The sequence below is a fragment of the Ctenocephalides felis genome, unplaced genomic scaffold (assembly GCF_003426905.1).
Source record: "Ctenocephalides felis isolate EL2017-DRISC unplaced genomic scaffold, ASM342690v1 CF-g0.4_SCAFFOLD_01886, whole genome shotgun sequence".
Lineage (NCBI taxonomy): Eukaryota > Metazoa > Arthropoda > Insecta > Siphonaptera > Pulicidae > Ctenocephalides > Ctenocephalides felis.
This window is the reverse complement of record NW_020538040.1, coordinates 33,615,421-33,629,406: the sequence shown is the minus strand read 5'-3', so window position 1 is coordinate 33,629,406 and position 13,986 is coordinate 33,615,421. Positions and strand designations below refer to the sequence as shown.

General features: G+C 30.4%; 2 protein-coding genes across 2 annotated transcripts in view; both read right to left on the bottom strand.

Moving 5' to 3' along the window:
* The window catches only part of LOC113376575 (forkhead box protein K1), a 24,534-nt gene extending 14,337 nt beyond the window's left edge, over positions 1-10,197 (bottom strand). Inside the window, exons 1-2 of the mRNA XM_026616541.1 lie at positions 9,553-10,197; positions 3,405-3,583 (exon numbers count right to left, since the gene is read on the bottom strand). Coding sequence (XP_026472326.1) covers positions 3,405-3,583; positions 9,553-9,911 — 538 coding nt within the window. The 5' untranslated portion in view covers positions 9,912-10,197. The remainder of the gene's footprint in view (positions 1-3,404; positions 3,584-9,552) is intronic.
* A 1,164-nt stretch (positions 10,198-11,361) lies between these two features.
* LOC113376479 (dynein heavy chain 3, axonemal-like) lies at positions 11,362-13,570 on the bottom strand. Its single transcript, XM_026616408.1, has 6 exons — positions 13,439-13,570; positions 13,185-13,370; positions 12,782-12,990; positions 12,216-12,426; positions 11,812-11,935; positions 11,362-11,586 (listed from the first exon to the last, which is right to left on the bottom strand). Exons 2-6 carry the CDS (start codon positions 13,218-13,220, stop codon positions 11,417-11,419), a joined length of 750 nt encoding a protein of 249 aa, XP_026472193.1. The 5' UTR covers positions 13,221-13,370; positions 13,439-13,570; the 3' UTR covers positions 11,362-11,416.
* Between the last annotated feature and the right edge of the window lie 416 nt (positions 13,571-13,986).

Here is a 13,986-nt window from a genome sequence, read left to right as displayed (position 1 = left end):
AATTTAATTCCATATATATATTTGTTGTTTTCATATGTAGAAACTAATGTTACATTTAATTGTATTTTTTCTATTTACAGTATGTAAGTAATCATGTTTCTGTCATACTAGAACATTCGGTGATTGTTTTGACGATTTTGTGGCTTTTTTGAATGAATGGATACAACTCAGCAATTGTCCAATCCCAGTAGTTGTGACTAATTAACTATACTTGAGGTATTTGATGATATTTCATGATCATATGTGCAGCTATAACTACGAAAAACGATTTTCAAGTGAGGTTATATTTGAGATCTATAACCTCAAGTGGAAATTTGACATCAAAGCAGCTTGATGTCGGACTTGGCCGTGGCTGGGATCGAACGAGCGAATCTGGGACTAGCCCACGTCCGAACCGATTTCGCCATCGCTCGTAACTTCAATTCATTGTCATTTCTTTATTTTATCATTATTATAATTAGATTTACTCTACTTTAAGATAACAATTTCTATAACCTTTTCACTCGGACGTACCCGGCGGCAAAATACATATTCATTTCGCAATTTGCGAGTGGAAAGAGTTAATTATTGTTGATTACAATTGCATATTAATATATGCAATCTAAATCTCCTATAAAGCATCTGCCAGGACAAATCTTTTCAGATACCCTACAAAGCTCATGTTTTTTTTTAAATTTTTTAATACATGTTAAATAAATACTGTTTTTAGTTACTGCTATAGCGGTTGATAAAAGTTATACAATAAGTAAATGACATTAAACAATATAATGAACTCATTAATAAATTATTGTGAATAAACGTTTATAAATATACTAGCAAACCCGACGAACTCCGTTTCGCCACCAGATGGTTTCGTGAGAAAGATGAAGAAATTTTTTGTTTGTTTTATATTTGAAAAGGAAAAATTTGATTTTATTATACAACAGTAATGATTTATTTCGATTACAAAAATAAAGTGTTTTTTTAGTTGAACTTCTCTAAGTAAATGAAAGTGAATCCGCAAATTATCCGTTTCATTGAAGTGCTCTTTGGTAAACCACATTTTTTGTTTTTTGGTCTGACGTTAACACAAACAAAGCGGATGGTTTTCCAATTCGTGAACAGGCAACGTATAACTGCCCATTTAAAAAACAACGATTTTCTGAATAATCTATTTGGAATTTATCCCGCAAACACTAAGCGATTGGCCTTGCGACTTGTTATTGCGAATGCAAGGCAAACTGGAAATTGCAATCGTTTGAAGTCAAACGGAAGACCAGTCGGAATCATTGGTATGTCACCAAATCGCCAGCAATTTTTGATTGAGTGGTGAAATTCAGTGCGTGTACATCATTATTCTTTGCGGAAAGAATTGCTCGTTGACTTGACCAAGCATAATTCTGATAATTCTCACTAATGTCATTATTCGAATTTTTAATTACGGTGCGGGAATAAGGCAATTTGCATTAAGGCACGATGCCATGCACCACTAATTTCTTAGCTATAAACCTTGCGGAGCCCGAGACCTTTCCAACGAATGCACAATTGTCGAAATCGGTTCGTGCGTTCTGGAGTTATTTCGTCAGGAAGGAAAACCCGACTTATTTTTATATATATAGAAGATTAATAGGTAATGATGAATTAATTAAGCATCATTATTTATCAAAAAATTTGGAATGTTTTAATTTTTATTTTGTAATGTTGTTCGTATGTTTTCATGTTAATGGCAATTAAAATTTTATATAAAAAGTGATAAAATTAAAATGCTAAATTATGACACATTAAGTGTTGAAATCATTTAAAGAAAAATTTTCAATATTATTTCATTTTGTATTTGGACGAATTACTGCATATCAAATATGTTTCAACGCTGGAAAAAAATCGAAAACACTTCAATTAATAATATAAATAAGTGAATAAATACATACAGATAACTCAAATGAAAATACAAAATTGTTATCAGAAGATGCCAGCAAAAATAAGTATTAAGTTATTATCTGTAATTATAAATAGATGTCTCAATAATCATGCTTGTTGAACGATAGCAAGGTCAGTTATTCATTAAATAACAACAAATTATTTCTTCCAATTCGTTATCAGCAAATATAATATGACTGAAAACACTTAAAGCAGAGCTTAGCGAGATTCATAATAAAAATAACACAATGTGCGTTTGTTTTAGAAAATTTCGAAACATTGATAATTATATATAGCAGTAGTTCTTGACCGGATGCAAGTTTTATAAAGATTTGCGAACGATAATTCAGAGAATTCACCGCCATGGTAGATTTAATTATATTTCTATTATCATTGTTATTTATTAGAAAGAAGACTCTCCAGCGAAAGTCCCTACTACATAAAATAAAAATTGACTATTTCTTCCTTATTATCAGTAAATTGTTGTTATTTTTAAACGATTATAGCTTGGACTGTCTTTATTCATGAATTATAATAATAAAAATGTAATCTTCTATATATATAAAAATAAGTCGGGTTTTTCTTCCTGACGAAATAACTCCAGAACGCACGAACCGATTTCGACAATTGTGCATTCGTTGGAAAGGTCTCGGGCTCCGCAAGGTTTATAGCTAAGAAAATTAGTGGTGCATGGCATCGTGCCTTAATGCAAATTGCCTTAATTCACGCACCGTAATTAAAAATTCGAATAATGACATTAGTGAGAATTATCAGAATTATGCTTGGTCAAGTCAACGAGCAATTCTTTCCGCAAAGAATAATGAAGTACACGCACTGAATTTCACCACTCAATCAAAAATTGCTGGCGATTTGGTGACATACCAATGATTCCGACTGGTCTTCCGTTTGACTTCAAACGATTGCAATTTCCAGTTTGCCTTGCATTCGCAATAACAAGTCGCAAGGCCAATCGCTTAGTGTTTGCGGGATAAATTCCAAATAGATTATTCAGAAAATCGTTGTTTTTTAAATGGGCAGTTATACGTTGCCTGTTCACGAATTGGAAAACCATCCGCTTTGTTTGTGTTAACGTCAGACCAAAAAACAAAAAAATGTGGTTTACCAAAGAGCACTTCAATGAAACGGATAATTTGCTTAACTTAGAGAAGTTCAACTGAAAAACACTTCATTTTTGTAATCGAAATAAATTCATTACTGTTGTATAATAAAATCACATTTTTCCTTTTCAAATATAAAACAAAAAAAAAATTTCTTCATCTTTCTCACGAAACCATCTGGTGGCAAAACGGAGTTCGTCGGGTTTGCTAGTTGTTCAATAAAAATTTCAATTAAATTTCTGTTGAAATATTTCAATAGTTAAGTCTAAATTCCTGCAAAATACATCTGCTAAGTTGCAATTTCCTGTTAGTTTCATGTGTTTTCATGAACGATTCTAGTTGATAGACATTGTTAACTCAATTAGAGATCTTTTAAACTCGAACACTCACCAGTGGGCGATGGGAAAGGACTTCTTCCGGTGTCGTTTTCCGGTATGCTGATGCGAAGTGGCGGTAGCGGTCTTCCTGGACTTGGAGAGGGGCTGGTCAGTGGCGGCGGTTCGCCCCCCTCGTCAACCAGCGAGTGGAATATCAGCCGTATGTTCGTGCTTGGAAATCGGAACGTACACCTAAACAAATAAATGAGTCAATTAAAATTTTTAATTTTTATAAGCAACATTTTATTTTTGACATACTGATTACATTAAAGAAAACTACCTTTCGTTTGCATCTACCGCGCATATACGACTTTTTCAAATTTTTAACTTTTTTTTTATTCTGTTCACGTTTATTATTAATACTTTATTAGCATATCACTATTGTTATGTATTTAAATTATTAGTTATATTTCTAAAAAGTCATTTAGTTCACGAATACTTTTTCAAAGAAGGGGGATACCACTGGGTAAACTATTTCGGTTTTAACTTTGCATATTATTCTTCATAATTACAGTTTGTGATTGCATCTTTAGAAAAAAAAATGGAAAAGAATATTATGTAGGATGTTGTTAACGTAATAGTAATATATTTTCAGAATAAATTTTGGGGGCCAATTCTGCCGTAAAATAATGTAAGTAATCAATGTTATAGTAATGCTATGTTACGTCGCGCTTCTCATACAAAATGGTACTATTTACTGTCAAAACGCTATTTCCTCAAACTGTTATAATTTGGGTACTCCACTCCATTTGTGGAAGTATTGTTTCGTTAAACAGTACAAAAACCTAAATATTTGACAAGCATTTTAAACCGTTTGAAAAACTTTATACTAATTTCCAACTGCCAATCGCTGCTGAATATTGAAATTCTGAAACATACAAAAACATTGGCCAAAACAGGATTGGCGGTCGGGGTGATTTTTTCCGTTCTAGTCATTGTGACAAAATTGTTGAACTTAAAAAAAATTGGAGTATAAATAAAATAAAGCATAGCACTTATAAATTTAAGCCAACAAAAAAGTTATATACTAAACATAAATATGTCAAAATCGAAAGACTAATCTTAAGATGTTAAAAGTGGTTTTATTATAATATTAGGTATGCAAACCGGGAACGACACGTGCGTATTGTGTAACATGTAGAATCTTTCTCTCCTCCCATGAAATTACTGAAATTAACTAATGTCTTGTTGTTTTTCCTTATGGACGAATAAAAGCCAATATAACAAATATAAAGGCAGTTTAAATACTCTCAATCACGCAATGTAAATGATCAAAATACAAAAAAATATTTAAGATGAACACTACGTGCTTCAGTAGTTTTTTTTTATATAATTTTTATTTGAACAGCGATCAGAACTTATGGGTTCTATGAGCTGTTGTGATCAAGATCTTACAAACTACGTTGGTTTTATTACAGATGGCAACCCAAACAGTTGTCACATCTCTGTATGATAAATTTTTATTACAATCTCTGTAATAGGGCAAGTATGATGCAACAATGCCGGGTGAAGGCTATTGTCACTTGGCAACATATTGCTATCTATATTTCCAAGTGAAAATTGTTGTCACTGCTGCCTGACAACAGGCGTCTCGAAGTGGGTATCGAACCCGGAACCTCTGAAACAAGTCCCGTCGCTCTTAACCGCTTACCTACGGGCGAGCCCCAGTAGTTATTTGACATGACAAATAAAATAACATGAATCACTAACTGAACCCAAATTCTAATATCTGTAAATCCTTAAATTCAAAAGTTAGTGTTATTATTAAAAAAAAAACTACGTCGCTGCCATTGAACTTTCTTTAAACCTTTTTAATTTGGAAACCCATTTTTCTTTGCTGTACTATTCACGATAACCTTAATTAATTGTAAAAAAAAAATTCTAAAAATAAATTCCAATATTCAAATTTACAACCCCTCATTATAAGTAAGAATAGCTATGTTCAACGCTCGATATTTTTAGCATTGCTTCGTGACAAATATTTTGTAACAATATTTAAATGTGATTTTTGATATCCAAGGATTTTATGAGAAAAATTCTAGAAATATTTCTGTAATAACTTCGGTATCGATGGAATTCATTCATATAAAAACATAGAAATTCGAATGCATTCGAATTCATATAAAATAAAATAAAAATTATTAAATAAAATGTACATGCACAAATTTCACATATATATATATATATACATAATAGAAATATGTGATATATTCTGAAATTAAAAAATTCTGATTCTTTTTTTTGTTTGTATCTTTCTATACAGTGTTTTGAGAAACACTGTGCGTAGAAACATTGTTGTTTACATTATATGAATGACCAACAGATACTATAAATAGTTTTATGGCAGAACAGGTTGATAGGAAATCCTGTTATTGTAATGAATAGAGCAACCAATAACTTTTATCGGTTCATATAAATGTTGAATAAACAGGTAGAACTATTCTTCGATTATATAAACATAACGCATTGTGCGATTGATTAGTAATTGTAATTTTCCATTAGAATAGAGCTTTACTTTTTCTTACTACTTTTTTCAAGCCTTCAAACAATTAAATTCCAGAAATAATTAATAGTGGCATCAGATAATAAATAGGCTTTTAAGTATTTCTTTTATATTTTTTCATTGATCTTAGATTTCCTGCCGCAATTTACCTTTGAATCCAATAAGGATCTTATATATTTGCATTAACTAAATAGCAAAATTAAAAAATTAGAAAAATCACAAACACACAATACTTTTTGTGCATGACGTAAGAATAGAAACATATAAAACCCACTCATTAAAAAATAATTTTGAAATCATTTTGCATTTCATTAAATTAATCATTCATTTATTAATATAATTTATTGTCAACAGCCATAAACAATTCAACAATTGTTTAAAACGAATGAAAAATAACAATGTCCGTTTGTTGTTCGTATTATAAGGAACAATACAATCGTTAAAATTTATTACATAAATTTGTTTGTTACATATAATTTTCTTTGTCAGACAATTTACTAATCCAGATATAGATTCATTAAGTATAATTTTATTAAAAAAAATGTATTAAACATTGAGATCAATAATGAATGAAGACTGAGTATAACACCCGCCTAGCCGAGCACATTGCACAAATCAATAGAACGTTTTTGCGAAACGTATTCCAGAAGAAAAGGTACCAAATTTTAGGGAAGCATTGTTTTTTTTCTATTTAGTTTACTGGTTAAGGATGAAAGTAGTGATGCATGGCATCGTGCCTTAAAGCAAATTGCTAGAACTAGTACTGAAAATTATTTTTTTTAAAATAGGATTAAGTATATTAAAAAAAGCATATGAAGTAAGTATGTGAAGTATTTCAAAAAAATTGTTGTGATAAATATATTTATTAATCAAGTTATATTTAGATATTGGTGAACATATGAAATGTAGTTGAAGAGTTCCAATTTCATTAAGATATGCTGATTCAATACTTCAGAATGTTATTGCTTATAAGAGATGATCTCATTGAACATTATTGATGTTTTCTGATTTGTTGCACCGAATTAACAATAACATTCAAGCAAGACTTTGAGAGACGGTTTTAGTTAGATCATTAGTGGTTGAAGGATCTAAATAGATCCTGTTATGTAAGTATGCACGTCTATGCATCTGCCAAAATCTTATCATAAATCAAGATAATTTCGAGAATCACTTGTACTACATAAATTGCATTATAAATACATAAATAGTTACTATATATACATGTGTATATAAAGAAATAAATTTAGCTACTTCCTAAAGATTTTTTAGTGCGCCACTGTGGACGCCGCAATGAGGAAAATATTTTCAGAAAAAGTAACTAACATATATAGAATAATATACAAACAATAATACACATATATTATTTATATCTTTCGTGTCCTTGTAAGAACGCGCATGAGCCAAAGCTACTATTTTTAGTAGTATGAAATACACTATACTACCGAAACGTGGGAAGGCGGTATTCTCAATGTACTAAAAAACTAGTTATTAAAATTGCGATAATTCGCATAACACATGGTTTCAAAAACTAAACTATATAGCCTTCAAAAATCTTGGTCTTTGAAACTAAAAAACATCAAATCTCATGTGCTTATATTTAAATTTGTGCTATATTTTTTAAGTAAAATGAGAAAAAATAAAATAAAGAACCAATACCAAACATGAGATGTAACATTTTAATAAAAAACTTTAAAAAATCTTTAATTTATCAATTTGGGCTCGCCCGTAGGTAAGCGGTTAAGAGCGACGGGACTTGTTTCAGAGGTCCCGGGTTCGATACCCACTTTGAGCAGCCTGTTGTCAGGCAACATTGACAACGCTTTTCACTTGGAAATATAGATAGCAATATGTTTCCAAGTGAAAATAGCCCTCACCCGGCATTGTTGCACCATACTTGCCCTATTAGAGAGATTGTAATAAAAATTTATCATACAGAGATGTGACAACTGTTTGGGTTCCCATCTGTAATAAAACAAACGTAGTTTGTAAGATCTTACAACAGCTCATAGAACACATTAGTTCTGATTGGTGTTCAAATAAAAATTAAATAAAATTAAAAAAAAAAAAAAAATTTATCAATTACTGTTTCCATTTAATGAATATATCTCTTAGCCAAAACATGAAGATAGCATAAGACTAAGTAATTATGATAGGTAACTAAAAACCAACGCAATTTGTTTACACACGCACACAATCGTTTCGCCGTGTGTAAACACAGAGCCCAGTTTGATAAATCGCACGTGTCCTACACTGGTAAACGGTACCACCACACCGCTTTGCCATTTAGATATTCTTCGCACCGAAACGCTGTTGCTAGGCAGACCGTTTGCTACAAGCGGCATAGTGCGACAGCTGGGGTACAAATGTAAGCAATATTTACATCGAATCATTTTCTAATACCTCCTTCAGAAATTTAACTATATAGCAAAGTAAATAAAACTGCACAGCACAAAAGTCAAATTTTTGATGGAATGACTAGTTTATTTGATGGAATTACAAAGGACAATTATTAAACCATATAAAATTGCAATATAACGTGTATAGTATATTTCTTATTTTATACTAGACATATTGGCTGCTAAGGTTTTCGGTATTTGTTTCAACGTCGAAGAAAAAACCTCAATAATATATACATATAACAGAGTAAAATGATATAAAATTTATTATTTCATTATTAAAATCGATTGCAGAGATTCATCTACATAACAGTGTCTGAACAGTTTACTTAGTCTTTCGAAGACATTTGGGATATTTTATATAAACTACAGTAGTTCTGAAAATGAAATTAATAGAAAAATAATTGAGATAAATGTCATATATTGATAGTAATCAATATCAGAATTACAATTTGAAATCGTTTATTGTAAATCGTTTTAAGAGCAGCAGTAGCAGTAATATTTAGATAAGTAATTTCAAGAAAAAGTTCCTTCCAATGTAATTTGTACAATATATTTGAACTTTTCAAGAAGTGGTACTTGGCAATTTTAACATTGTCCATTTTTATGTAGATAACAAAATTTTCGATGTGAATAAAATTTTTCTTATTAATGGTTGTGCAAGTTTTTTTTCATTGAAATGTTGTACTGAATAGGCAGCATAAGTTTCATTAAAGCATGTTACAATGTATTCACTTTCGCGTCCGTCGAGATACCCTTCTAAAAAAGCATTCCCAAATATCGATTTGTATTACACGCAGCAGAGGCCGATTGTACGTTGTATTCAAATTGGAAATACATGCACATTGAACATTATTACGAGAGAAAGTGAGAACTCGAGCTTATTCTGAGCTCTTCGACTCGGATTCCGACAATGCCCATTCGCATAGTTTTCATTTCCTAATATCTTGTTCAAAACAAAACGATACACGAGCAATAATAGACTAAGGCTATTGACTTAACGTTTGTAATGTGTTTAGTTAAACATATGGGAAACACATAGAATGTAATCGACAATACGCACATGCAAACATGATTTTAACATTCTAATGTTGTTGTTTTGATTATTCTAACCTAAAACTGCGTCAAGGATCACGTGACCCAACGCGGCTTCGAGATCAATACAAGCAATGACGTCACATCAAAATATTTTGAGGTTATGAATTATTATTCGCGTAATTTTTTTAAAACAAAAATCAACACAATGCAACTATCATACTCACGTCCTCGGTAACTGTAATGCAGGGGCTCCTTTTCGCTGAAAAACACCATCCACAAACACACCGTTCTTTCCATTGCATGTCATTAAAAACGTGGGGTGCTCGAAGAATACTTCTATATGTCTCCTCGAAATAAAACTAGAATGTCCCATATTAACATCAACTTCGCCTCTACTCGAATTGCGACCGATAACTATGTGTTTTTGTCGTACTAAATACTCGAACTCGCGTCCTTCTAGCCTCGCGATTACCGTGCCCTTATTTTCGGGGCTCCATTGGAGCTTGGACGGACTTGCTGGGGCCGATTTCAATGCCAGCAAGGCCAAGGCATCGCTTTCGTGAATTCTTGGATATTGGGACATTTGGAAATTTGGACATACACTACACACTTCTGACTAGGGCTTACACAACACTTGTTTTCACTTCTCGACAAGAAAGGATAAAAACTTAATATTATATGATAATTTGTTTATTTATAAATAATACCGTAAATTTATCAACATTTATTTTAGACTATGAAAATTAGTAGGGTTGGTCTACTAATACAATAACAAGCTATTAAATTTTTTTTATTAAGTATAGCAATAAGTTTAATGTTAATATATTATCTTCAATTGCAATGAAAAACGAATCCATATTATATAATATAACACAATTATTATCACTCGTCAATATATTGAAAAAAAACACATGTCACTCATTACATTAGTGCACGTTCAGTCAATATTCCGCCATTATTTTCTATTTGTTGTTCTGCCTCGTAAACAAGTTACATAAAGCAAATTACCACGTGACATATGATTCGAGCTCGCTCCGTATCCGGCGCGCGAGTTTCAAAATTCAAAAACAAAATACGAAACGCTTTACCATCTGCGTCACGTTTGATAAAAATTCAAAATTTTAAGTATTTAAATGGTTTATATAAGATGGAGCAAAGTAATTACTTAGATCTACCAGATAGTATTGCAAAGGAAGAAAATAACGTGAGTAAAAGAAGTATAGGTGTAAATACAGCTGAAGAAATATATTGCACAAAATGTTCAGAACGTTTGAAAATAAAAGATTGTCTATGCTCTTTTAAAAACATTGATTCGCGTATTTCGAAAAGATTGCATAAGGCTCGACTAAATGCTTTAAATCCACGCTGTTCTCAAATAAATAGACTAAATGCTCTAAATCCACGCAGTTCTCAAATAAATAGACTGAATGCTATAAGTCCACGCAGTTCTCAAATAAATAATTACTACTCTCCACAAATTCCTGTCGGAAATCAATCAGTGTATTCTTATCCTTCACAACAAAGTAATGGAACTTACTGTTTAACATTGGCACCAGTTCAGCAAATTGTACTTCCAAGTTTATACAATTGTTATCAAAATAATTCATATTCAGCAAGCACTTGCAATGCCATAAATAAATATACAGGCACTGCAGGCGACGTAGGTAATCCACCATGTACAATAATAATGGAATCAGAGAAGAAGCAAATAAAGACTAACTTAAGTAAAAAGTGTACGACACACACTACAACAACTAAAACTGTCAAAATACAAAATAATTGTAATGAAAGTTCATATCAAACTTATTCTCCTGATCCTGCTAGCTATGTGTATCAAACTCCGAGTTATCCAGAGGAAGGAAATCAATACAACTCAAATTCCGATGTTGTTAATAAAGATAATCTTTATGTTATCACAAATTTATCTTCAGACAATACAATAATTGAAGACATCACAGATCAATGCAAGTAATTTTACAAAATTATGTTAAAAAAATATATATGAAAACTAAGTTTTATGTAATTTTGCTCATGATTTATTATATCTTAAATAAACATATTTTAATATAATATATGTACATTTTTAATTCAGTCGTCCAATTGGCAAAGACAAGCAACACCCCTATTTATCCAATGTGATTGGGGCTGATCAGAAAGAAAATCAGTAAACATTACAAAATTAGTTGAGTGACCAGTTGTAGAAAGAATGCCTCTTCTTTCACTTGTTTTATAAACAGGACAATTGTAGACATTAGCAGCTAAAAATATATTCAGTATTAATAATAATAATAATAATAATAATAATAATAATAATAATAATAATAATAATAATACAAAATTTCTCACTTAATTAATTTTTAAACAATGTAAGATTTAATTAAATATCTAATAATTAAAATGAAATTTATATATTATTATTAAATATTACCAAAAGATCAATTTTATTTTAAATTCCATAATCATTATATAATCAACGATATTACTTTTTTTCCCTTTAACTCCAGGCTTGCACCACATTATAGGAATAACATCAAACAATATTTTTGGCAAAGATTCTCCAAGCATTTTTCGTTTTCTGTCCCATCTTGCTCCCTCCATAAACAAACCCTATATAATATTTATATATAGTAAAATGAATATGTTAAACTTATAAATGCTTGCATTTTCAATAACTAGCAAATATTTAGAAAAGTAGCAATTTAGTCATACTGTATCCATGCAAAATATTTGATTTTTATTATCTGTAACTTACGTCATAATAAACACTATGTATTTCTTTTAATTGTCCTTGCTGCATGTTATAAAAAATTCAATTTATTTGTAGGTTCATTGAAACCTAATCATATTACTTATTATTTAATAAAGTATTGTTTGTAACACTTCTTACATTAATTAGAACACCAACTGCCGGTTCTTCCTTACATTCAGTTTCATATTCTGTTACGTCAAAATCAAGTCCAACCAGATCAATTGGCAACTTATTACCACGCGAATAGTTTTGCAAAACGCCCGTTAAAAATGATTGAGTGAAGAAAAATCCTGATAACCAAAAGACGTTAGGAGGTCCTTCATCTATCCAGTTCTGAAGAAACTTTAGCCTGATAAATTACAAATAAATGTTGTAGAAGTTTATATACATATATATATATATATATATATATATATATATATATATATATATATATATATCTAGCAAATTTCTACTGCAGCCTTCATATTCCTACAATCCTATTTTACTACTGCTTGACAAAGAAGATAATTCTCAATGTTTTATATTTACAATAATTATTAAATGCATATATAAAAGATCATAGATTAGTTTCTTTTAATAAAATAAAATACTCAATTAAAATATTTGAAACAATGAGTTAGATAATCTATTATATGTCTAAAACACACATTTTTCTAACAACCTGCTTGCTTATTTATAAACATATTTATAAACATAGTCACCTTATCAGTAAATCATTAATATAGCCACCTAGAGGTTTAAGTGAGGGATAAGATTTAGAAGCCCACGTTTTTGGCACTCGTCCTGTTAACAAAGATCCATGAACTTCCTCTAATTCACCAACCATAGCTAAAAGTCCTTTAACAGCTTTCCCAACATCAATTAATGTTTGTCGAATCACAACTATCAATCGATTAAATCTTATCAACTCCTGAAATATAAATAATTAAATAAACAACAGATAAGCAGCATACTGAAGAATATTTTCAGTTTCATGAATGTCCAGTCAAAATCAAGTTTCATCCTAAATAATACAAATATTTTTAAAATATGCTAAAGTTTATTTATGAGTTCAGAATGCTTATGAGTTAATAATACAATAAAAAAAATTGGTATTTTAATTACCTGACGTAGAACTGTATTCATTGAGTTTGAGTACATAACGGGATATTTTTCAGAAACTGCTTCAACATCATAGTCAGGTGGTAATCGATTTAGAATATCCTTTGCTAAATCTGCAACTGATAGGCCTTCGCCAGCACCTCCTCCCGCCGTTAATTGCGTTTGTGTAAGAAGAACTCCTTTGAGAAGCTAAATATATTTGTATATTTTTAACAAGTTCATAAATTCAAATAAAGTCAAAATTTAATTATACGTACATTGATGCATTTTTACTATCAGCAGTTGCATCATTTAATAATAAATATTGTTAATCAAAAACCATTTCAAGATTCAACACAACCTGTCATTTAATATTGTCTAGGGTTGAGGTTATGTTCAGTTCAGTTGGTCTAATCGTTTGTGATATGTGTACATTTAAAAAAATGTTTATTAATATTTATTCTTTAATTTAGTGCTATTTGTGATAAAAAATAATAAAAATATGATATGCAATATGAAATAACAACAATCAGAATCAAATAAGAATAATAGTGATTATTTTTAACAAGTGATTGGGTATTTATTTATTCTTTACGTTTTGACGTTAGATTCGCGCCATCATTCAGTGGAAACAAAACAAATCCAACATTACATATATAGGATAATTTATTATCTATTATCTAAGTGAAATCTTCGTTGGGATGAACATTTGAAATTACTGTACATTTTTGAAACCGATTGAAGAGATCCAAAATTGGTCCAAAACAAATGATACCAGGAGAAGGAATTGATTTCTCAAAGGGCTTTAAAGGTAAGACATTTTATT